At 50.6% G+C, this 24,517-nt stretch overlaps 1 protein-coding gene across 2 annotated transcripts in view; it reads right to left on the bottom strand.

Moving 5' to 3' along the window:
- Positions 1 to 2,199: 2,199 nt before the first annotated feature.
- FBLN5 (fibulin 5) overlaps positions 2,200 to 24,517 on the bottom strand; it is a 64,894-nt gene continuing 42,576 nt past the window's right edge. For both annotated transcript variants that reach the window (XM_081157496.1, XM_081157497.1), the window contains 7 exons: positions 23,686 to 23,808; positions 20,318 to 20,434; positions 16,702 to 16,821; positions 12,492 to 12,614; positions 11,272 to 11,398; positions 8,875 to 9,070; positions 2,200 to 3,187 (listed from right to left, as the gene is read on the bottom strand). In XM_081157496.1, the coding sequence (XP_081013622.1) occupies positions 3,026 to 3,187; positions 8,875 to 9,070; positions 11,272 to 11,398; positions 12,492 to 12,614; positions 16,702 to 16,821; positions 20,318 to 20,434; positions 23,686 to 23,808 (968 nt within the window). In that variant the 3' untranslated portion in view covers positions 2,200 to 3,025. The remainder of the gene's footprint in view (positions 3,188 to 8,874; positions 9,071 to 11,271; positions 11,399 to 12,491; positions 12,615 to 16,701; positions 16,822 to 20,317; positions 20,435 to 23,685; positions 23,809 to 24,517) is intronic.

Genomic DNA, 24,517 nt, shown 5'->3' on the forward strand with positions numbered 1-24,517 from the left:
GCCAAGACAGTTACCTAAGAAAACTTCTAAGTACGTTACCCAGGCCTGAGAGGCAACAGGTAGGCAGATTCCATACCCATTAGAAAGTGTTATGATTGGCAAACCACTGTGAAACGCTAAAGTTGCAGTTTAATGGAAACGCTGGCTGTCATCCCCAGAGCACATTTCAAGGAATCACAAAACTTGAGAGTTAGCGGCATATTGAATCCAGATTAGGGGGTAACACAAGGACTTTTGCAGGTGTCACCGCTCTGAATCCAGCGCCCCTTCCACCACAGAGCCTTCATTCTTCAGGACCTGATGTAGCGGCACAGAGCAGGGCTCTATGACCAGCTCTGTGACCAGCTCTTGGCCCAGCTGAGAGGGGACAGGTGCCGAATGCCCAGATAGCCCCGGCTTCCACGGAGCAGCCAGCCCAGAGACTCCAGCCGAGGGAGCACAGTGCTGTGTGGGTTCAAAGAGCAGGCTCAGCCTCAATCTTGTGAAAATAGTAACATCTGTCTGTTCCCAAGGGGCGGGTGAAGCAAACAGCTCTTCAGATTCTGGGAGCCTCTGGAACTGTTTCCCAATGTCTGGGGTTTGGCCTTACGGTGCACGTTTTGCTCTGAGTGTTTTTTCCTTAATTTTTAGGCCTAAGTGTATTTTAAGGTAAATGGATCCCACATGCTTCTGATTCATTGACACTGAATTCATCAGACCACGTTTGGAAAGAGCGACCTGAGGTCCAAGGAGCTCTCTGAGCCTCTGAGGCTTCTGTGAGTCTCTGGGTTAGTTTCCTTAGGAGCAGGAAGCCACATTTTGACATGGACAAACAAAAGGCAAGCCCTAGAGACTGGGGTCTGGTTCCAAATGTGGCACCTCTGAAACCAATGGGTCTTCAAGTCACCAAGACAGAGCTTCCCTTCCCTCTCTTCCACAAGTTCAAGGAAGCCTTACCTGGGTGCTGCGTTGAGCCCGAGTCAGTAATTCGGGCTGCTCGGTGCAGAGCCCACATAAACCTTCAGCAGCCCTAACTCCACGCCCATTCCTGGAGCCTCAGCCTCCCACCGAGGGGAGCCCAGGCTCAGGGCCACCTTCTGGTTTGCTCAGCGGAGGCTAAGCCGGGCCCTGTGCTGGCAAGTCTGTAGGAAATCAATGGTCCTTTCTCTTCCAAGCTGTGGAACAGGGCGTTCTGAGCCATTTGTTGTGAATGTTATTGTTAACATCACTTGAACCTGCTGAAGGAGCACAATGGGAAATGGTTTGGATGGGATTCATTTTAGAGCAAAAAATAACCACAGCCCACAGCAAAGCCAGGTGTGCACTGTGGGTGTGACAAATGCTTTCTGGGTAAGGAAGCCAAACATGCTATTCTTCCCACTGAAGAGCCAGCTCTTAAGGATCTATGAAGCCCCTCTCAGCCCTAAGATCCAGGGCACGGTTCCTGGCACATGGGAGGATTTTAATAAATACATCCTCACAGGTAGAATGGGAGCATCCACAGATCTACCCTGTAGATGCAACTTCGGCCATCAGGGAGTGCACCTTCTCCTTCTGAAGCCCCGGGGCAACTTCTGGGAAGGGAAACAAAGGCAGCTGTCCCCACCTGTTCTCATCTGTGACTTGCGCTGCTGACTCTTTGCCGCTGCCCAGGGTTCTAACACTTGAAGGCAATGCGGGGTTACTTACCCTACAAGTAACTGAAAAAGACATTGAGGGCAAGGTGGCCAGAACTTGGGCCACACAGGTCTCCCTGTCTTTATAGGGTTTAGAACCATGTGTTCGCAACTCCGACTGTCCATTAGTTTTAAAAATTTCCGATGCCTGGGCCCTACCTAGGACCAACTCAGTCAGAATCTCTGGGAGAGATGCCCAGGAAATCAGTTTTTTCCCCTAAGAGCTCCACTAGTTATCCTGCTGCGCAGTCAAGGTGGAGGGCCCCTGACTTAAGGTGACTTGAGTAGATTCCTGTCCCAGAATAGTCCTTGGAAATAATCCACATAGCAGAGGAGCTGCCAGTTTTCTAATCGAATGAGTAGGGTTCAGGATGGATGCTTCTCCGACTTCTCCACCCCCACTTTTGTCCCCCCTCCCCACCGAGTGCTTGAGTTATGATGATCGAGCTCTCCGGAGAGCTTCCCAATCAACAGGTTTAAAGAGAGCTAGACCCAACCCCAAGTGCTGAATCACCTACGATGTCATAATGAACCAAACACAAAATCTCATCAGATATTTAATCAGTTTGGAGACCTCTGCCTTCCAACCCAGTTGGGTAGAAATTCTAAAGAAAGCGTGATTTAGGGGTCCTCGAAGAAAACATTGGGCTAAAATAGAGAGGAGACTGGGTTTGGGAAGACAGAGCATAACATGTGCCTGAAGGCCTTTTGAAGGAATTCTACCACTTATTTTTTTTTAAAAAAAAAAAAACACCTCAAAATGAACAAAAAAAGATTAAACAGTTATACAAATTTCAGGACAACGAAAAAACTTCTTTTATGGCTGAAAATACCAGACATGATTTTGAAATAGACTCTTAAAAAACCCTTAGATCCTGTGGTGGCTTCTTTCCACAGCCTTCTCTGTACATACAAGAAGCAGACTAGCTACACACATTGTCCCCACGAGCTCTTTGGGCCTTTGCAAAGCAGCAGTTAGAGAGAGAGAGAGAGTGGGGGGGGGCATGGAGGCTGTGAGAGGACTCTGTTCACAGTCTTTGAACATGGACTCAGACCCCAGCAAACCTAATCTATTTTCTTTGAAAAATATGAAGATAAACGAAAGGCCTCAAAAAATCACCGTCAATCTCAGGCCAGGGTGCCAACGATAATACTTTGCGATAACTGCATGGTGGACACTGGGGAAGCATGTCCTTCAGAAGGGCAGGTCTATGATAATACAGGCGGGGTCAGGACAGCGGGGCTGACTCCTGGGAAACGTTCAGCAGGGAAGGCGCAACGTCCGTCTCGCTCCCTCTCCCTCTCGTCTCGTCCCTTCTCCTGTCCCTTGGTGCTGTTGAGAGGCAGTGTTGGGGGCTCCGGCCCCGGGCTCAGAACGGGTATTGCGACACGTGTACCCGCAGTCGGATCACGGAACTGCCTCTGAAGTTGATGACGGTGTTGACAGTGATCATTTCCAAGTCCAGCTGTATGTCCCTGGGCCCTTTGATGGGGCGCGTCATCACCAGAGTGGCACTGATGGGGCCCGTTTGCTGCGGACAGAATTGGGGACATTTGTTAGAGAAGGCTTGACCAACATAAGAGGGTCGGGTAAGCTGGACCCCAGAAGCTGTCAAGCAACGGCAGAGAAGGTGAGAAAAGCAGGCAGCTGCCCTTCAGGAAACGTGGCCTCTCACATGACCCCCACAGCGGAAGGCCTGGGTGGTCTGGCTGCAGCCTCAGGCAGGTGCTCCCCCTTGCCCACGGCCATCACACGGATGGCGCGCTCTTCCCAGCTTTTCCCGATCGACCTCACCCCTCCCACCCACCCCCTGGACCCTCTGCCATTGCACCTGCTACTTTGCATAGAATGGGAAGTATTCATTACCATGGATCAGCGTCCACAACTGATGTCTAGGTCCCCACTAGACCATGAGCTCTGTAGAGCTAGGACTGGGGTTAGGTTTGTCACCACTGAATCTCCTAAACACCGTGGTGCCTGGCACACAGTAGGTGTTCAGCAAATATGTCTTGAGAGAAAGAACAAATACTTGATGAAACTGAGTGACCTAAAGCTGTTACTTCACCTCCTGAGGCCCCAGCTCTACAATGAGGGTCTGTGCCAGGTCACTGGTTCCTAAGCAAACAGCCTCCAAAGCGCCTTGGACACTTTTTAAATTAACAATTCCAGGGGCTGATTCCAAGATGTTCTGCCCCAGTGAATTTCTGATGATGCCTGGGGCACCTGTAATTTGTTTACGAGCCTCCAGGTGGTTGCGATGTGCATCCCCTCCTGAGGCTCCTATCTAGACACTAGAGCCCTCTCCGGCTTTAACATCCTGTGACCCTGTCCCTGTGGTCCTAACAATGTCATGTGGGCTTTTCTCCTCCTCTGAAACTTCTCCTAAAAGCTCTGAGAGGGAGGGACAGCAGACCGACATCAATCGAGCACCCACCACATGTGAGGCTCTCTTCTGGCCACTTGGACGTACGTGTGCTTATTTAATCCTCATGAAAACCCTGAAAGGCCTTGCTGCTCAAAGCATGGTCCCTGGACCGGCACCATCGACATCACCAGGGAGCTTGTTAGAGATGCAGGATCTCAGGCCCCACCTGCGACCTCCTGAGCCAGAACCTGTAGCCTCACACAATCCCCAGGTGACTCACAGGCACACTAGCAACTGGGCAGTGCCCATCTAAAAGCACAGACCCTGGCTGCCATGTTAAAGGTGTCTCATTATTTCCCCATTCTATAAATAAGCAAACTGAGGCCCAGTAAGGTTAATTGCTTAGGGTTGCCCAACTAGTCAGGGGCAGAGCCCAGGGATTTCATTCAGGTGCTTCCATCTGATCCCAAGCCCCAGGCCTGTTTCACTGAACAATCATCATAAGCGACTGATGGGTTTCACTTTTTCTCCCCAGCACTGCCCTTAAGGACAGACACTTGGGGGTCAGTAAAATGGCCACACAGTGGGCCCCTAGAGAGAAAACATCATGAGGAAACAGGGATATGCTGAACAATCGCCTCCTGCAAGCTGCAGAGACCAGCACTGTGCCCAGAAACTGAAAGCAACAGGCTCTGCAAAGTCAAGAAACTTGGCCACAACAGGTGTTTTATCCGTCTCCACAAAGGGAGGGCTCCCTATAAAGTTCTGGACATCCCCAAGGGCTCCACAGGTATGTCAAGGGTGGGGCTGGCAGACAGGTGCCAGCCAGGTACCGGGACCTCCACTGTCTGTCCACTGATGCAACTTCCTCTTGGCATCAGCTCCCTCTGTGCGCGTCAGCAGCAGCGCAACTGGCACCGGCTCACGCAGGGCATCGCCTGGACTTCCTTGTCCGCTCTTACAAAACCCGGGAGCCCGGGGCCAGGACTTCAGAGGGCACAGCCACACAGGGAAATAGGACATTTACATATACAGATATCTTGCCAGCTTTCACTGTTTGCATGAACAAAGGCCAAGGGTTGAGAACCCCGAGCGGTGGGGAGCCCTCTGGGGGGAGAGCCGCAGGGCCTGGGAAGGGGAATGGAACAGCTGGAAACTTCCAAGTTGTTTCTTTGGGCTTTCCCAGTAGACGTCTCCAGAGTATGAAAAGGTCGTTGCCTCTCCGATTTAGAAGTAACTTTAGAGGTCGGCAAGCTCCATCTCCACCAGGCTCAGGTCTGCAGCAGCCTGAGAAAGGCCTGCCCACAGCACAAGGGAGGAATCAAGTGTCTGCCAGGAGAGCTGAGGACAGACGCCCGCACTCCTCACTAGGCTTTCAGGACAGAGTCAGGACGTTAGTAAAACAGGCCGCCTGAGAGCCCCTGGTCATTGGGGGACTTGGTGGTCAGTGGTGAAAATGACGGTGGTGGTGGTGGAGGTGGTGGCGAGTAGAGGTGCTGGTGTGGTTGATACGAGGCATTTGGCTACAACCTTTCATACACCTCTCATGTGATCCTCATAACCCTGCCAAGTAAGCAGGTCAAGTACACTAATTAAGGTTACAAAACTTGCACATGGTACTAGAGTGTCTGACTTCAACAATCATTCTCTGACCACTACACTCAAGGATGAGGTCTCGGGACCTCTCGGTATCCTGCCTCCCACAGCACTTACTCTACTTGAGAATCGCCACTTTGCATTGTAAATGTTTGCCTGGCTGGTTGTGTCCCCACCCCCTAGTTCCTGACCTCTCAGGCCCCACTCAGAGCCACACACATAGTGGTGCTGTAATAATGAATGCTGGCGATGGAAGGAGGAAGGAGTGAGTTACTGAATGCCTGTGGAGTTGACCCTTTACACCGAGTGAGAGGCTGTGAGGTTGAAGGTTCCACTTGAACCAGCTCAGACTTCGGATGTGGGAGAGCCAGACGACTCAACAGAAACTGAGCCGCCTGTGAGTGCCATGGGCTTACCCTGACATGTCGCCCAGGGCGCCTGGGTTCAAGACGGCAGGGCGCCCTTGCCTAATGCCAGCTGTTTGATAAAAACAGTCATCCTGTGTCCTAGGCACTGCGCTAAGTACATAATCTCATCTAATCCCAAAGTAAACACTGTCAGCATTGTCTTTCTAGATGAGGAAGTTGAGGCCCGGGCAGGTTAGGTAACTTGCCTAAGGTTATGGGGTTGGTAAACTGTAGAACGCAAACGAGGCGGGTCGGCCTGCTCACGTTAGCATGATTATGCTATGATTTTTTGGTGTATTTGTATATTTCTCATTTTCTATGTAAAAATAAAATCATGTAAAAAATAAAAATAAAAATTTTTAAAAAGAGAGTGACAACGTGTGGCCTCCTGAGGGGCTGCAACTCCAGACAGCTTGGATGTGTGGAAGCCCTCTCCTATCTTCCTCCCCCCATGCCCCCGGGTCTCATCCCAGGCTCCCCACACTAAGCCCGTTTTCCTTCCCAGGTGCAGCCCTTGGGACCTTCCCAGCCAGGAGCCACCTCCCGTCACTACATTCTTTCAGCCATTCTCAGAGCGGGCCTACGTCCCCTCACCCCCTCAGCATCCTGACATCTTCCTCTGAATAAATACTAAAGCAATGAGGCCCTTCTCAGTGTTCTCAGAGAGGGCACAAGCCACATATAGCTCAGCTTGGTGAATTTCAAAGGGCCTCTAGTTGCTGTGACAATCCAGGCAGTAAGGAAGCTTCTAGGAAGGAGCCCTCACATCTGTCCACTCCAATTGTAGGATAACCTTCCCCACCATCAGGGGGTACCTCTTATAAGTCAGCACACAGGGAACATTCGGGTTTAGGGAGATTTCAGTGGGTGGTATCGTGGTGAGCAAAATCTTCCCTAGACAAGACCACCTTCTGCAGAGCTGCTATTCTGTAGGCAGAAGCAGGTGGTATCAGTGAAGGTATTTTAATTCCCCAAGAGAGGCATCTTTGTGCCCTGTGCTTGGGCCCGCTGTGTCTGTACAGATGAGAGAGGCCAGGCTGGTGAATGCCAGTGGGCTAGACTTCTGCTCCCAAGGGCAGCAAGCCCACAGAAGCTCACAGATGTGTGTTTCTGGTGGACAGCTGTTGCTTATGGATTTGAGGAAAGCTCAGACATAAACACAGCTCCATCTTGTTCATCTCGCAGAAGATCCTCTCTCCTCAGCTCATCCCATCTCCTTCCAGAGCCCTCAACCCTGCTGCACTGGTCTACAGATGTTGGCTCCCCAGGCCATGTGACCTGGTCCTTTTAGGGTCTAGCCAAAGACATGTTAGTGAGGCTACAGGCACCATGCCAGCATCTGGGACCTTTTCTAATCTGTCCTAACCTCTGTTTCTGAGACCTCCTTGTTTTCAGAGAGTTGCATCCCCAGAGGCAAGGACTGGAAGATTCTGCCAGGAGATTGGTAGAAAGCTCAAATTTGTGGTCCTTTTGCAGGCTCTCGGGCCATCTGCCGTAAATGTGGATAAAACTTTCATGGCCTATTACTGTCCACAGTGACTCCAGGGGACCACCTGCTGTATTTGTTAGAAATGCAGATTCCTCGGTAATGCTTCCCCTCCTTTCCCCCCCAAAGATATCAGGTCCTAAGCCCTGGAACCTGTAAATGTTACTATATAAGGAAAAGGAAACTTTGCATGAGTGATTAAGTTAAGGATCCTGATACAAGAGAGATTATCCTGGATTAGCCAGGTGGGTCCTCAATCTGATCACAAGTGTCCATATAAGAGACAAAGGGAGATTGATGCAGAGAGAGGAGGTGGCACTATGCCCATGGAGGCAGAGACTAGAGTGATGTGGCCACGAGTTAAGAAATGCTAGCAGCCACCAGAAGCTGGAGGAGGGAAGGAACGGATTCTCGCCTGGAGCCTCTGGAGGGAACATAGCTCTGCCAACACACTGGCGTCAGCTCGCTGGAAGTGATTTCAGACTTTTGGCTCCAGAACTGTGTGAGAGTAAATTTCTGTTGCTTAGGCCACCAAGTTTTTGGTAAGTTTTCACAGCAGCCATAGAAAACTGACATACTAGGCCTCAGCCACCATATTTTTAATTATTCTGGATAATTCAGATAATTCCAGATTTTCTGGAACCCACTTGTTGGACCGGTGCCCAAATTCACACTGAAATGTAGAAAACATCTAAGCGAGTGGCCTCTAAAGAGGTGCCATCACCCAGGAGGTCGCAGGAGATAGAAATGCTCTATATCTGAGCCAATGCGGCAGCCATGTGCAGCTACTGTGCACTTAAAATATGGCTAGTGCCACGGAAGAGCCTCATTTATCATTTTATTTCATTTTAATTCGTTTGAATTTAAAGAGCACAGTGGCCACCGTGTTGGACACGCAGGCAGAGCCCAGCCTCCAGGGAGGCGCACCTTTCTGTTCAGCGCAATGCAAGCGGGGAGGGCAGGGGCTTGGGGGTACTTTACAAACTGGAACATTCTGCTTTTAGTTGCGCACAGCAGGCACCTAATAAATATCTGTCAAATGAGTGGGTGGACAAAAGGATATGGAATGTCTTTCCCAGAGAATTGCAGGAGGAAGGATGGAAGGCTGCGTCTTGGCCTAACTCCTCACGGCACAGATGCGGGTCCCGAGGCTCACAGAGGAGAAGCCGCTTTCTTGAGGCCACACAGAAAGTGACAGGAGCCAGAACCTTGGAGGCCTAACTCCCCTCCGCCCTTCCCTTCGCTCTTCGCCCCGCCGCTCCTAGCTGCACTCTGTTTCTAGAAGCCCAGGCTAGATGCGTGCCAGGCTAGATGAGACGACGTGTGGTTGAAGACGGGGACCGTCGCTCGCCACCCCCTCTTACCCGCATATAGAATTCTCTGCCCTCATTCCCAGACTTGATCTGGAAAATGTAATAGGCCCCAGGGTAGCGGGTGGTGGCTTGCATTTGGAAGATGTCAGCAGGAACGGAGCGTCCTGACACCACGTCCATGTCCCGGTACAAGATGGTGAAGGGCTGGTCTCTGCAGCCAGGGTTCTCTGCGGGACACATACAGCGGCTGTGGGGAAAGGGCATCGCGTGAGAACGGGGCAAATCCTTTCCAGATGCTGGTTCTACCTACTGCCTCGCTTAAAACACTGAAAGGAGGCCACCCCGCTTTTATGATCCAAATGCGGTAATCGTAGACCCTGTCTGCTCCTGGCTCTCATTTAAAACTTCTCTGGCATGTAGGCGAGCTCTGTGTTTCCTAGAGAATGGCCCATTCTGGCCAATCAGATATTCTTGTTACTGGAATATAAACCTTAGATGTCTGGTTTTCGGAGTACTGGAACATTCTCTAAAGCACCTCACATTCGTCACGTAGGCAGTGAAGTGTGCCGCTGTTGCACAGCCCTTCACTTCCCCAGCCGTGGTGCATACTCATTAAGAAATTCTATTTATCAATTTTTATAAAGAAAAAAAAAAAAGAAATTTTAATAGTGAAGACATCAAGGTCACTCCTGGCTTGTAGCCTTTGCACATGCTGTTCCCTCTGCTCTTCCATTCTGTTACGTGAACATCCGCTCACCTTCCCATTCCAGCCCAAATGTTATTTCCTCAGAGGGGCTGACAGGCTCCCAGGCTAGATCAGGTCCACCCTAGTCTTTCGTTTTGTAAATTTCTGTTCTCCCTGCTTGTCGCACCTACCACCATCTATGATTGCGTCTTCATGTGTGACAGCACATCTAATGTCTTTCCTCTCTCCTCTACCGTAAGAGCGAAACCCACAGCACCTAGCACAGTGCCGGGCACATAATGGGAACTCGACTAACGCCTAATGAGTGTATTGAAGAATTTTTAAAGTTTGTTCTTTAAGGATGCATCAAAATGGCCAAGTCAAATGTCCCTGGTGCCAAATGGTCACATTAAAATGTCACATGTCACATAAAAACGAATTGTTTCCTAGAAGACATTGGGAGGAGGGAGTGATGGCTCCCAGCTTAAGAGGATCACAAACAGCTGGGAGAGGTGGCCTGGCGCTGAGATCTGGAAGGTGGGGCAGATCTATCTATGTGGCAACAAAAGGAATGTCTTCCATATGGCAGAAAACGTGTGCACAAAAGCCCGGAGACTGGACATTCCGGGGTGTGGGTAAAGGTGAAAGCATGTCCTGTGCAGGTCAGCAGGAGCACAGGACACCTGAACAAGAAAATGACCTGGAAGAGGGGGCTGGAGTCAGACCGCCACGGGGCCTGGAGTCAGGAGGAGTCACTGTACATTTTCAGTGGCCTGCCGGGGGCCTCACCAGTAACACCAGCTCAGTGCTGTGGGTTGAACCTGGTCTACTTCCAGGCCACAGACAAGGGCAGCCTGGAGAAACCCAGAGAGAACAGGAATGGAAACTGGTAAGAGCAGCCCAGATCTCTGCTCTGCCACAGAGGGCCCTGGGACCAGACATCAAAGCACCCTGCTGCAAAGGGCTGCTTAGGAGCACAGCGCTCAGCAGCAGGCAAAGACAGCTCTGAAGGACCTGCCTGGCCCTGCTTTGTCTTCTTTTGTTAGTTTTTGATCAGGTTAAATGGGGACTAAAAGAAAGAAAAGGAGCTCCTAGTTAGGCCATGCACAGAAAAACACCGCCCTAGTGCTTCTACTTTGTAGAGGTTGTCTTCACTTTAATTCTACCCCCAATTCTAATATTTGCCATCTGGTGATTTAGTAGAACGCTGAACACTGCGACATTGGAAACTTGATTAAAGAAGCCAAGTACCCTCGGGTACTGAGAACTTTCTGGTGATGTCTCCTGCTCCTCGCAGCTCACAGCACCAGCCCAGGGAGATCGGCGGCATGCGCTTCCCCTGGGAGCTTGTTGGAAAGCCAGGTTCTCATGCCACCCCGAGCCCGCTGAATCAGGGTCTGTACTCTAACAAGGCCACCAGGTGGGTCCTGTGCACAACACATCTGAGAAGCCCCGCTCTCAAAGACCCTGTGTATCCAGAACCAAGTTATCAAAGAGAAAGGAGAGTTCATGAACCCGGCGGCCTCTCCTCTTGGTTAGCTCTAGAGAATCTTCATGTAGCTCTGGCATGAGTAGGGGAGTGATTGAGAACTCTGTGTGTGTGTGTGCGTGTGTGTGTGTGTGTGTGTGTGTGTGTGTGTGTGTGTGTCACAGGCCAGGTCTCCCGATTCCCTGCAGGTGTACTTTCTTTACATCACACTGGCAGCCTCCTGAGCCAGGCCCTCACCCACATTTCCATTTCCCCAGGGGAAGCCACGACTTACTTATCACTGATCTGAATGTAAGGCTCCTCACAGCGGATGGGGTCGATGCACTTGAACCCCCCTTGCAAGTTGTAGCAAGTCTGCTGCAGGGTGCACGTGTGGTTTCTGTGCTCACACTCGTTGATGTCTGAAAAGCAGGGCAAACAAGAGGCTGAAGCAGGGCAGTGTTTCCAAGGTGCTGGCGCTGCGCCAGGTGTGCGGGGGAGGGGTGGGGTGGAAGTGGGGGTACAGTGGGGGCTGCCTGTGTCCTACTTCGGAGCTGCACTGTCCAATGCGGCAGCCACTGGCCACATGGGGCTACCGAGCACTTAAAATGTGGCTGGTCCAGATTGAAATGTGCGGTCAGTGGAAAATACACACCAGATTTTGACAACTTAGTACAAAAGAATATAAAATATCTGTTAATAGGTTGTATATTGAGACATGTTGGAATGTTTTGGATATATTGCATTAAATAAAATATAGTCTTAAAATTAATTTTACCTCTTTTTACTCTTTTAATGCGACTAGTAGAAAAATTTAAATTACATATGTGGCTCACATTTGTAGCTCACATGTTTCTATGGCTTGGCACTGCGATGGAGAATTCTTGCTCGGCGTTGGGGTAAGGCAGGTTCAAGAAGGCTGAAAGTGGGTCTGTCACTCAGCTACCAGCCTCCCCCACTGCCCCAGTGGGTGGAGCATGGGGCTAGAAATGGGCTAAGCAGCCGATCTGAACAAGATCCACCCTTTACGCAGCATGGGGTGCCCCCTTTGAGGGACATAGCAGTCAGGTGTGTAAGGTCTCCCTTGCATCCATTCTCTAGGAAATCAGGAGGAAAAGAATGACCAGTGGGCCTCCAGGGGTCACGAGAAAGCCTAGGCTCTGGTTGCTCAGGCCACAAATAGTCCTAGTTAGGTCAGAAGCCCCTCAGAGGGGCCGCAGAGATCTGCTTAGGGAGGCAGGACCACCCTTAGGGGATGCCACATCTATCTGCAGAGTCCATTTACAGAAGTGAGAACGGTCATGTCCTTTCTGGGGCCAAAGAATGAATCACAGGGCAGGAAGGCAATGGCCTAGGCATCCTTCCCAGAAACTGCCACTCTGAGAGCCACCAACACCCACTCATGCTCTCACCCCTGTCACGGACCCAAAGCTGCACAGGATTCCCCAAGTGAAGACATCCTGAGCCAGCCCCACCTTACATTTCCTTCAGCCAGGCCCCTCTGGACAGCCTTACCCTGGCAGCTTCGGTTGTCATCCAGCAGGATGTAGCCAGGGGGGCAGGAGCAGAAGTACGTGCCAGGCTGGTTCACACACTCGTGTTGGCAGAGGAACTCGGAGAAGCTGCACTCATCCATGTCTGGGGGCGACAAGTTACACCTGCTGTTTATAATCACAGACTACCTGGAGATGGGAGCTTAGTGGTCATCTACTCCAGCTTCCACACTCTCCTGACACATGACAGCTTTACTGCTAAGAAGTTGCCAATTCACTTCTTGAATACTTCTGATGATGGGGAGCTCACTACCTACTGAGGAAGCCCATTGATATTTGTACAGCTCTAATTGTTAGAAAATTATTTCCTACAGGGAGGTGAAATCTCTCTCCATCAAGCTTCCCACACCCTCTGCCTCTGGCCCTGCTATATTATCTAGTCATTCCTGACTCATTTTGCCCTGTAGGTGAATCTACTCCATCTCTAGAGGTGAGATTTGTTTGCCTGCTGGAGTTTTCTGGGTCCAGAGTTCTTCCACAGGACCTAAAAATCATTCACTGACCCTGGTCTTCTGAAAGGGCAACTTTATTAATCGTCCTAAGTTGGAAAACAATATTATTCCTAAAATCACAACTAAAAGGGACATATCCAGGAGGCTAGGGGGTGCCCATTATATTAAAACATCACTATGTCCAAAAACCTCCTTGAAAGAGAAAACTCTAGAGTGGCATAGGGTAGGTGGGCATACCGCCCCTCGGTGGCCTGCCTGCCTCAGGAGGTCCTGGGGACATGGCAACCTGGAGCTAGGCCACTTTCCAACTGAGGAGGTGGGGACGCGATGGGGGAGCCTCTGAACTGTAGGCTGTGGCAGTTGATGTAGAAGCAGGCGCTGCAGAAAAGCCAGCTCTTTATCACACACAGAGTTTGGCAACGAAGTCCCCAACTGAGCCTCATTCAATAAACACTCCAAAGAAAACATGTTTTTATTTCACTTGTTGTTTCCCGAAAACTTGCTTTCACTCGTTTCCCCATGTGACATGTCCTTGGATTGCTCTCTAACTCGCAGACCACTGATGGCTGGAATCACGCAGAGTGGGTGTCAACAAATGAGGAGGCTTCTCCACCATCGGATAATTCGGGGTGTTACAAGCCTGGTGCCTCTCACATCCAAGAAGGAAACCTCCTTCCAGTCTCTCCCAGGATCTTCAGGTGACAGGTTGTGAGCCGGCAGAGCTGGGACGCTGATTGGAAAGGCAAAGCCCTGCTGCTGCCACGGCCCCTCCTGCTCCCCCGGGAGCCCTGCAGAGTCCATGTCTCTGGCCCCGGCCCATCATAACAAAGAGTGTAAAGTACGAGATTACATACATGGCTCGCATCTGTAGCTCATATTACATTTCCCTCGCTTGGCAATGCCATGGAAAATTCCTGCCTGGTGCTGGGGTAAGGCAGGTTCAAGAAGGCTGAAAGCGGGTCAGTTTGTAGGCTCTGCTCATACCTTGGGTGGAAGCAGCAGTAAAACCTGGCAGTTCCCGAGACTTGCTGTGCACCAAGCACCGAGTTAAATGCTTTACCGGCCTCATCTGACTTAACCTTCACCTCAGCCCTGTAAAGGAGGTGCTAACAGTAGCCATATTTTACAGAGAAAAAATTGAGGCTCACCGAGGTTCGGTACTTACTAGATTCACAAATAATGAGGTACCCGTAAAGCTGGGATTTGAACCCAGCCAGCCTCCAGATCCTACACTTGTCAACGCAATTCAGTAATGTCTCTGAGTCAGTGGTACTCGGATCTTAAAATGGGTGGAGTTGGGAGTCCTGAGGTTGGGGGGAATCCCCCGAGGAGGACAAGCTCCTGTGCAGACGGAGATGGTATCACCCCTCCCCAGGCAGGAAGGGGCCCTAACAGATATACTCAGTTTATCTTAGGGTCTGTGATCTCCAGATCACAAAGCTGAAATGCAAGCTCAGTTTCTGGCAGGGAGCATGCATGAGGCCATTTCACTCATCCAGGTGAGAACCCATCACGGTTTCCAGGATCAGCTCAGCTTCACAAATCCCTGAGAGGCAAGGGGACACGGCTAGGAAGGGTCTGGTGCCACATGGAGGGGCCACACTAGCTGCGATAATAGTGAGGGTAACATTTCCTAGTTAAAGTGATTAGTAGAGAAAGGGGGTAAGTAGGAAGGGACAGGGCCCAAACTCTCTGTGTCACACTGCTATCCGAGGCCAGCCCTAAAGGCCTCAGTGTCCAGGGGTCACAGTCACTCGTCTAAGGAAGTGGGCATCGTGTTAAATGTGGAGAAGTTGGCCATTTTAGTTAAAGCAAGTCAGCCAAAAATCCTCGCCAAACCACCAAGGATGTAAAATGCACGAAAAGCCAAAGTGCTCTTCCGCTTACCCTTAGAGAAAGTACGTGAACCTGTAGTGACATTTATGTCTATTACCATATTTAATCTTTGTGACCACCCTATGAGAGTGTTTGTTTTTTAATGAATGAGGAAACTGAGGCTTAGGAAGTGCCCTGGCCAGGGAAAGCACTCAATAGTAGAGCCAAAATCAGAACTCAGCTCTGCCTGGCTCCAGAGTCTCTCCGCCACTCCATCTCTGCGGATGGTCATAAACCTCTGCGGATGTGCAGGGAGTTCCGGAGGGACAAATGGTCCCACCTCCTAATACTAAACTTTCCACCAATTAGTTCCTTGGAGCGCCCAGATTCCCCAAGGAGTGCCACGCAGGAAACTGAAATCTAGGAAGAAAGTAGCTTTTCATGCCTGAGGGTATCTTATTACCGTCTCTGAGCCTGACATTTACCCGGTGTAAGGCTCCCTGTAACCGCCTACTCAGGGCGCGGGCCTCCCTGGCCCTCGGGGGAGGCGCTCATTTGTTTCAGGAGCTCTGTCCCTAGAACACTCCGGTCCTGAGTGGAGCTACCACACAGTCCCATTCATGACCTGGTCAGTTCCTGTTACAGTGAAACCCAGGATTAGCAAACTTTCCGTTCTGCAGGACTAAAAGATTTTCACACCCTAGGCTCTGGCCCACTTGTTTTGAAAAATACAGCGAGGCATCATTAATTAGGCCTGTGCTCATTTACTGATGATGATGCCAGAACTAGGCTTGTTGGAGCTTAATTCAACATTTTAAAAAAAACAAAAAACGGGGAAAAAGAAAGAAAGAAGGAAGGAAGGACAGAACAAAGAGCTGTGCATGGCTCTGTGCAGGTTGCTTATACATATGAGTAAGATGCTGTCCCTATTTTCAAGGAGTTCACAAGAATTTACAACTTTCTTATTACAACGGTGAATAAGAAAATTAGAACAGCCCGGCTGGCGTGGCTCAGCGGTTGGCATTGACCAGGAGACCATGGTTCGATTCCCGGTCAGGGCACATGCCCGGGTTACGGGCTCCATCCCCGGTGGGGGGTGTGCAGGAGGCAGCTGATCAATGACTCTCTCATCACTGATGTTTCTATCTCTCTCTCCTTCTCCCTTCCTCTCTCTGAAATCAATAAAGATATATTTAAAAAAGAAAATTAGAACAGAATCCACAATCTACATGGGCAGATAATTAGCTTCTTGGGCTTGGAAGGAATTTACAAAAGGCCAACTAAGCCATCAAGTCTATGTTCTCACAACAGATTAAGATTGCATTCATTCACCATTCAATCATTCACTCGTTGGTTTGAAAACTACTTATGACATAGTCCCTATGTGCCAGGCCTGGAGCTGGGCACTGAATGTCTGTAGAGATTTTAGAATTCCACAGTGTTTGCACTTACATACATGATCTCATTCATTCCACACACACCCCTGATGACCCGACCCTATGAGATATACTATTATTCCTGGGCCACTGCCCTCTGTCAGCACTGTCTGGGCTATTCCCAGGACTTGAGTCAGTGCTGGCTGAGGACAGATATCTCAAACCAACATGCAAAATTGGGTGACCCCTTTCCCTCTTCACCCCCATCTCAGACTCTAAAAGTTAGCTCCATTGGTTTTTGCATTTGGGCTCAAATGACAAGGAAGCTGGGACTCCACTCCACCTTTCAAGAAGTGACTCATGCCTGAGTTGTGTGGTTGTGACCCTGTTGCACTGGGAAATGTCCCAAACTGGAGATGTTTCTGGGAAATGAGAGGAAACACCTGTGAAGGAAGCCCTCCACCTCCACCCCTCACCCCTGTGCCCCTAGTACAGGTGGAAGTCTCCAATGCTAAATAAAGCCCATTACCACTGCAACGGACTCCGTCATCCTCAAGTTCATATCCTGGGTCACAGCGGCAGATGAAAGAGCCATAGGTGTTGACGCAGGTCTGCACACAGGGGTTCTCGGTTGCACACTCATTCACATCTGTGGAAAGCCAGAGTTCATCATTGACCATTCCCACAATAAAACATCACTAACTGAGCAGAGAAAAAAGTATCGGCGACAAAATCTTCTATAACTCGGAGACCAGGTCCACAGGTAATGAGGATTTCCATCTGGGGCCTATCAGATTGAGAATTCAGCACCCAAAAGTGTTCACTGAAGAATCAGGGGCTCCATCCATACGTCCCTCTGGAGTCACAAAGTAGGAAGGGTGGAAACGACATGTATACATGTCCTATACATGTATGCACATGTACATATATACACCTCCTAGGAAGTCCCATCTCCAAGGTCACCAGCAGGGATTTCTAGGCAATATCTGCGTTTTCTGTCACCAACTACATTCCATTCCCAATAAGCTCTCCCCTAACCTCCATTGACTTTGACATTTCAGGAAAACACATAAATAATTGTGACAATTCTAATAATAACTCTATTTATTACTACTATGGATTGAATTGTGTCCCGTCCCCCCCAAATTCATGTTGGAGCCCTAACTCCCAATGTTAGGGCATTTGGAGATGGGGCGTTTGGGAAGTAATTAAGCTTCAGTGAGGTCCTAAGGGTGTGGACCTCCTGATGGGATTAGTGCCCTTATAAGAGACACCAGAGAGCTTGCTGTTGCTCTTTCTGCCACGTGAGGATTCAGAGAGAAGTTGGCCATCGACAAGCCAGGAAGAGAGCCCTCGCAAGCCCCTGGCCGTGCTGGCACCATGATCTTCCAGCCTCTAGACCTGTGAAAAAATATATTTCTGCTGTTTAAGCCGCCCAGTCTATGATATTTTGTCATGGCAGCCTGAGCTAAGACAATTATGCGATAAATAACATCACTGATAATAACAGGATCTCACCGTCACTGAATCCTTGCTTTAGGACCACTGCCCCATGTGACAAGCCCAGCAGGTTAAGGAGAGGACCGCAAAGGGGCATAAGGAAACTGTCAGCGGTGATGGAATATTCATTCTCTTGAGTGTGGTGATGTTTTCATGGGGGCGTACACATGTCAAAGTTCATGAAATCATGTGCCTTTAACAGCGCCATTCACTGTACGTCAATTATACATCAACAAGACACATTTGTTTTAAGGTTGAGAGATGTACTCAAACCCCCAAGCTAACAAGAGCACAATAGGAACTGGAGCATGAGTTAAGGGTCTTTCCATAAAACCCAAGATCCGTTCTGCGCAGCTCATCGAGGCGGGGGGGGGGAGTCCCCTTCTGCACTAGCACTGGCTGACACTCCCTCCCATGCTCCTATGCCAACGACAGACGTTCCAGCTGAGAGAACTTCTATCGCCTTCAAAAGTCCCGGTAAACCTCTTAAGACTCTGAATAGAGATTCGAGTGTTTTCAGAATTAAAAGCCTTCACAGTGAGCGGCTTGAGCAGCTTTCCTTCAAGAGGAGGGCTTCCTGGCACCCACGGGGCATTTTGGAGAGAGAAAAACAATAGCCGGCCATGCAGGGCGGGTCCGGCACGATACTGGTCTCCCCTGGTGCCCACCGCGGTGTGGAGGCCTCCGTCTGGAGGCCAGGAATGTGTCGTGGCGCCAGGCTGTGGAGGGCAGGCTCAGGCAGGACGGGGTGACACCCTCGCCTTCCGACCAGATGCTGGCCGCGTGGGCTGCACCCCCCCTCAGCTCTCAGCTGGTCCTGGAGAGCAGCAGGGCCCAAAGGATTCTGCCCCTTTCCTGCCAGCCCTGGGATCCTCACATCCCAGGTGTCCTTCTGAGTCCCTGGGAGCAGACTGCACCCTGCTCCCACTTGCTGGGCCTTTGGTTCTCCCCTCAACTCCGCCACCACCTGGCTGTGTGACTCTGGCCAAAGTGCTTAACCTTTCTGCTCCCCGATTTCCTCCTCTGTGAAGCACAGCCACGAACACCTGTCCCGCCTCCCTTGTAAGGTTATTGTTGGGATCCAGTGAAATGAAGAGATGGGACAATGCTTGGAAGAGAGCAAAGCACACTTCCTCGCACGAGGTGTTAGAAGTACAAAAGCTCTGTGGAGTTCGGAACATTCCGTGTCACCAGCTGATGCAACATCCCAGTGGCCCCGTGCCCACATCCAGGCCTGGGTGTTGTGCCTGCTGCTGGACTTGGCACCCCCAGGTGTATTATCTACTCCTTGTCCCTGAGGCCTGTCCCTGAGAGGCCTCAAGGACACATGGGACTTTTGGCTCTGCTGCACCTGGCTGTTTCTCAGGAGGTGTCGGGGGCACCAAGCCAGCCTCTGGGGGGAAAACCCGGGCTGGCACGTCCAACCCCAGCCTTGGCACGGAGAAGCCTGCATCTTCCCTAAGCTGCTTATCACAGCGTCCAGGGAGCCAGGCGCCTGCACCCGCTCCATCGGCAAGGGAGGGCCCCTGCTCTATCAGCCCCTCAACCTCCCAGCTGGGTCTCCACTTCCAGAGAAAATGACCTCTCCTGGCCAGAGGAGCACAGTCGAGACTTGTTGGAACAATCAGCAGAACCAGCTCTGGAGGGGGGACTTGCAAAAAATCCAGGATCAAGCTTTTTAAGGCTGAAGCCTTCCTGTTTACCCAACGATTTAGATACGATTAAATGGAGACATAATATCCTCCAACTAGCTGGCCAGGAGCCTGCCAGCCAGACCTCGGGTGGTGTGACAAGGAAATGGGCCCTGCAGAACCTGGTGGCAGGCTCCAGACAAAGACCTCATTCTGAGTCCCCGGCACTGCCTCCACCCTGGATGGAGCAGCTGCCAGGGCCCGGAGGCCCGGCCGGGGGCTTGGGGCAGGGAGCCGGCAGCCAGGCGGGACTTGCCCTGATTCCTTGAGCCTTAAGTCCCCCATTCATTTCCTGGGCAGAAGAAACCTGCAGATGGAAACCACAATAGGCACGGAGCTTGTTTTTCTTACTTATCAGTGCTTGAAATGATCATGTGAAAACCAGAAAATGCCTCTGTTTCATTCCCTTTCTGTGGGGAATGCAGAGCGGTGAGGAAGTTCCTGCCGCCACCAGACGCTCTGCTAAGTAACAGGCCCTCCTGGCGCAGGCTGAAGGGAAGGCTGTGGCGAGAGGCATCCAAACTGCCGTGCAACCCCTGCTCGGGGTGTACGTGTTTATTTCGAGAGTCATCAAGGGTCAGGTGTTTTTTCTGACCACCCCACTTTGGTCTCAGGAATTGAATTTAAGCTACAGGACACCCAAGAAAATTTCTGATTAGCCAAGAGAGCCGGCAGGGCTCCTGCTGGACAGCAGAGAAGCGAACCGGTGCAACCGCGGCTCCCGCTGACGGAGGGCTGTGCTGCTCATCCCGGCAACACCGAGCGCTTTCTCTGGGCGTGTTTCACAGCCCCAGCTCAGGCTCAGGTTTCTGTAAGCAAAGGGGACGAGTGGGCGGCGCCGAGGAGTGAAAGCGCTTGAACGAGAGCGTTTCCCACCCACAAAAACTGTCAGGTCCCAAGAAGACAGCAGCTAGTGTCTGGCGGCATGCTCGAGTTGCCGGTCGCGTCGCATACCTTGGCAAGACCTCCCGTCCTCGTTGAGGGTGAAACCAGGGTTGCACGTACAGGAATAGGACCCAGGAACGTTCGCGCACAGCTGCTGGCAATAGCCATAGCGACATTCATCAATGTCTGGAAAGAAACACACGCCAGGTAAGACATTTCTTCTCGGTCTCCACTGCCACCCCCGGCATCATTACAGCCCATCGCTTCCAGAGAGAGAGCACCCCGCTTCCGGAGAGAGAGCACCCCACTTCCAGAGAGAGAGCACCCCGCTTCCGGAGAGAGATCACCCCGCTTCTGGAGAGAGATCACCCCGCTTCCGGAGAGAGATCACCACGCTTCTGGAGAGAGAGCACCCCGCTTCCAGAGATCACCCCTCTTCTGGAGAGAGATCACGGAGGGAAGCCAAGGGGAACTAACGTGAAGACGGTACCTACTAAGTGCCAGCAGTGGTGATACTCTCTGGGTTCCAAGGCTCAACCTCTCTATAATCCTCCCTGACCCATCTTAGTCCTGTGAACACCTAAACCCATCTTGAAAGTTGTAGAAGAAATTTTTGCTTAGAGGGAGCAAGATGGCCTCTAAGATTTTATCCATGTTAAGAGTCAACTCTAAGAGTCTATATAAATGCTTCATTGCCCTGGGAAGGGACAAGTTAGCTCAAAGTGTAAGAGGAATCTATAGCCACCCTGGCCGGTGTGGCTCAGTGGTTAGAGTCAGTCCCTGCACCAAAGGGTTGCAGGTTCGATCCCTGGCCCCGATCAGGCCATGTACAGAAGGCAACCAACTGATGTGTCTCTCTCACATCGATGTTTCTCTCTCTCCCCTTTCCTCCCTTCTACTCTCTCTAAAAATTAGTGGAAAAAAATATCCTTGGGTGAAGATTAACAACAAAAAAAGAGGAATCTACAGCTTTGTTCCAACAGGCTCCTCACCAGCTCCATCAACTCTGAATATGTCCAGGTGCCAGGAACAAGAACAGGTGTAGGTGAGGATGAGCTGGTGGCACTATGGCCTGGAAACCCGTGAATCCAGTAATGCAAGGACTCTGAAGCTCCCCTGGGATCTTCTCCTTGCACTAGAGCGGACGTAAAACTCTGGATAAGCACACCTTTCCAAGCCATGGCTGGTCTTTCCTGAGCAAGCAGCTCTGTGAAATGGACCCTTTGAGCAGAGCAGGCAATATGACCTCCCTCCTGACATGGACCAGGCAACGGGGAGCCTGATGTCACTGGGAAAGCACCTCCCGACTCCCCAAGTTGATGGGCTGCTGGGCTGGAGAATTCACTCCTGTGGGACAGGATGTCTCAGATGAAGCCTATAGGTGGAGCCAGAGTCCTCACCTATATAAGCACCTGCTGTGACTAACTGATTTGACTGTAGTTGTAACTGGTTCTTATCTCATCCCCACCTCCCCCTGAACTAACCACACTCCCTCCCTGGTACCCTAGTTCCTTTGGAGCCAGGGTCCATCCAGGGCTCTGCAGGCCAGCTCAGAGCCTCAGTCTGTACCTAATTCCTACCACCTGCTGCCAGAAAGGACCCCGCCTCCACCTTACCTATTATTCAACCTATTGCCCTTGTGATTCTGTCTGATCTCTGAGTCCCAGCTATTTCTAGCCTGGCCACGGCACTGCCCACTGAGGGCTCTGCAGCTCCTGCTTAGAAAGCACGTTGACTCGTGCAGTTGCCGGTCCACTTCTCCCCAGGGTGCAGCTGGACACATCACTAAGGACAGGGAGGCAGCTGGGGAAAGAGAGGACATCCTAGGGGCGCCTTGGAGGAAAGGCAGCCCCCAGCCCCTTATTTTTCTCCAAAAGCAATGCCTCCAAAGGTGCACAGGGGTGGGTGGCCACAGAACTTGTGTTGGAAAAGAGAAAGAAAATTTTGGCCACAGGATGGCATGAGCTCAGCCACAATTAGTGAAGGTCTTCACTTCGGATGTGAAGTGTGAGCAGGCCACATGCGGCACCACGTTAGGCCTCCAGGAGCACCCCTCCCATAGCTTCATGCTCTGGGGACGGGAAACACCCTCCCAGGTAGAGGACTGTCCCAGTGGCTGGCCCCCTCAGATCCAAGGGGTTTCCTCTGTGTGATCAACCCAGCCTGTGTGTCCCTGTCACCTGATCCTCTCTTGCGCCCCCTTGTGGTGGAAAAAACTGGGCTGAAAAACAGGAGACAGATTGTACACCCACTTTACTTTGTCCACAATGTCCCTCCTCTTTGAGTCTCAGTTTCAACTCTATAAAAGTTGAATGACATAATATCTAACATCCCTTCCAGCTCTGAAATTCTACATATTAAGTTCCTGTACAAATAACTCACTCACAACGATCTGCTTATGTTCAGAGCGGTGGCATCAAATTTTCCATAAATAGCTGAGGTTGGTTAAAATGCACAGCGACCATCGTATTCACAAATGCCCGTGTGCAGCCAGCTCTTTGGTGCATGCCTGGAAAGGGGAACCAAGCCAAGTCTAGGCTGGCTTATCAGGCCCTGAGGAGGCTGCAGACAGGGCCCTAGAGCTGACCTAAACTCAGTCTCCATCACAAGAGACTTAGAAAAAAGAACCTTCTTTTTTTGTTTCCATGATGTCGGCTGGATTTGTTTCTCAGCTCCTCCAGGACTGACTTTCAGGCAACAGAACAGTGTCACAGAGAAATTAAACTGGCAGGACTTTTCCAAGAAAATAGCATAGAAATCACTCCCCAGAATAGAAATTGAACTGACGGCTAGAGATTGCTATGAATTCATTCACTTGGCTAGACTGAAAATTAGAGGGAAAGAAAGGAAAATAACCCTCCAGTAAAAATAAACAGAGAGATCATAGAGCAGATGCCAACTGCAAGAAACAAAATTCTCAATTGGGACGACTGACTCAACAGTAAAAAGAAAGACCAGCTAGTAGGGTGGGCACAATGGTGGCTATGGTGGGGTGTTGGGAGGAGACGGAGCTAGCACAGAATCTACTGACCGGCATTGGAGGCCTGGAACTTTTTTGTGACTAAACAAAGTGTTCCCTTCTCTTAGTATGATTTCTAAATGGGACAGAATAACCCTCACCTCTCTCCTTTCTTGCGTTGGATATAAACGTTCTGAAGAGAGTAAGAAGGGGTAGGTAAAATCAAACAGGAGCCTTAAAAATACATTAAAAAACTCTGATGATGACGTATGGGTGATGGTGAAATGTGTGGGTGATGGTCACAACTGATTTTAAAAGGTGGTGGTGACATATGCAAGCTCAATAGCCTTGTACCTACTCCTGCCTCCTACAGAGAAAAACCCACTGCCCCTAGGCCACCCGGCTATGCCCACATTTCACCATATCCACGGTAACCATTAACTTCCAAGAGTCCCTGTGAGCCCCAGGGAGCTGTTACCTAAGCACTGGCCTTCCAGAAGCCAATAGCCATCGGTGCAGGAGCAGGTATACCCTCCTTCGGTGTTGATGCAGATCTGGGTGGGGTTGCATTGGTGGGAATCCGTTGCACACTCGTCCACATCTGTAACACAGACATATTCCAAAGGATGTTACCTACATCTTTTTAGAGCTCTGGAGCCACCAAAGGTGCCAGATGCTTGCTTGTCTGACTTGGAGGCAGTTGATCGTACCCTTGGGTTATATTAAAAAAGATGGAGGAACCTCCCTAATGGGTACCACTAGGAGACACTGTCCTTTTGTGAGGGGGTGGAGCTAGTCTGCTGCCCAGAAATCCACAAAGGGAAATGGCCAAGACGAGAACACACCTCCATAAGCTCTTTTCTGCCATCCTCTGAAAGCAGGTCACCTTGACAATAACCATTACTTGATTTAGAAATGCGTTTTGTTTAGGCTTACCCATTCGCATGTAAAATATGGATCTTTTGGGGTATCTCCTGTGTGCACAGAGCTATGATACCTCTGAGAACAGAACAGAAGAAAAAGAAATGTCCTTTGCCAAAGGCAGCTTGTAACTGAGTCACTGGATTGGATCTGTCCATGAATATCTTTCGGTCTGGGGTTCCCGCCCCTTTGTGAAACTTCACGGAGGCCCCCCCCCCCTTACCCTCCACAGTGTTCCCTCCACTCCTGCAGCTGACCTCTGTACGCTCTGCTCACACCGGGCTTGTCTACACTGCGTCCTGTGTCCAAGTCAGTCCCGTGTTAATTGAGAGCTTCAAAGCATAAAGACCAAGCTGTAGTCATAGTCACATTTCTCAAGACATCTGGTG

This window comes from Miniopterus schreibersii, assembly GCF_964146895.1.
Source record: "Miniopterus schreibersii genome assembly, chromosome: 1".
Taxonomy (NCBI): Eukaryota; Metazoa; Chordata; class Mammalia; order Chiroptera; family Miniopteridae; genus Miniopterus; species Miniopterus schreibersii.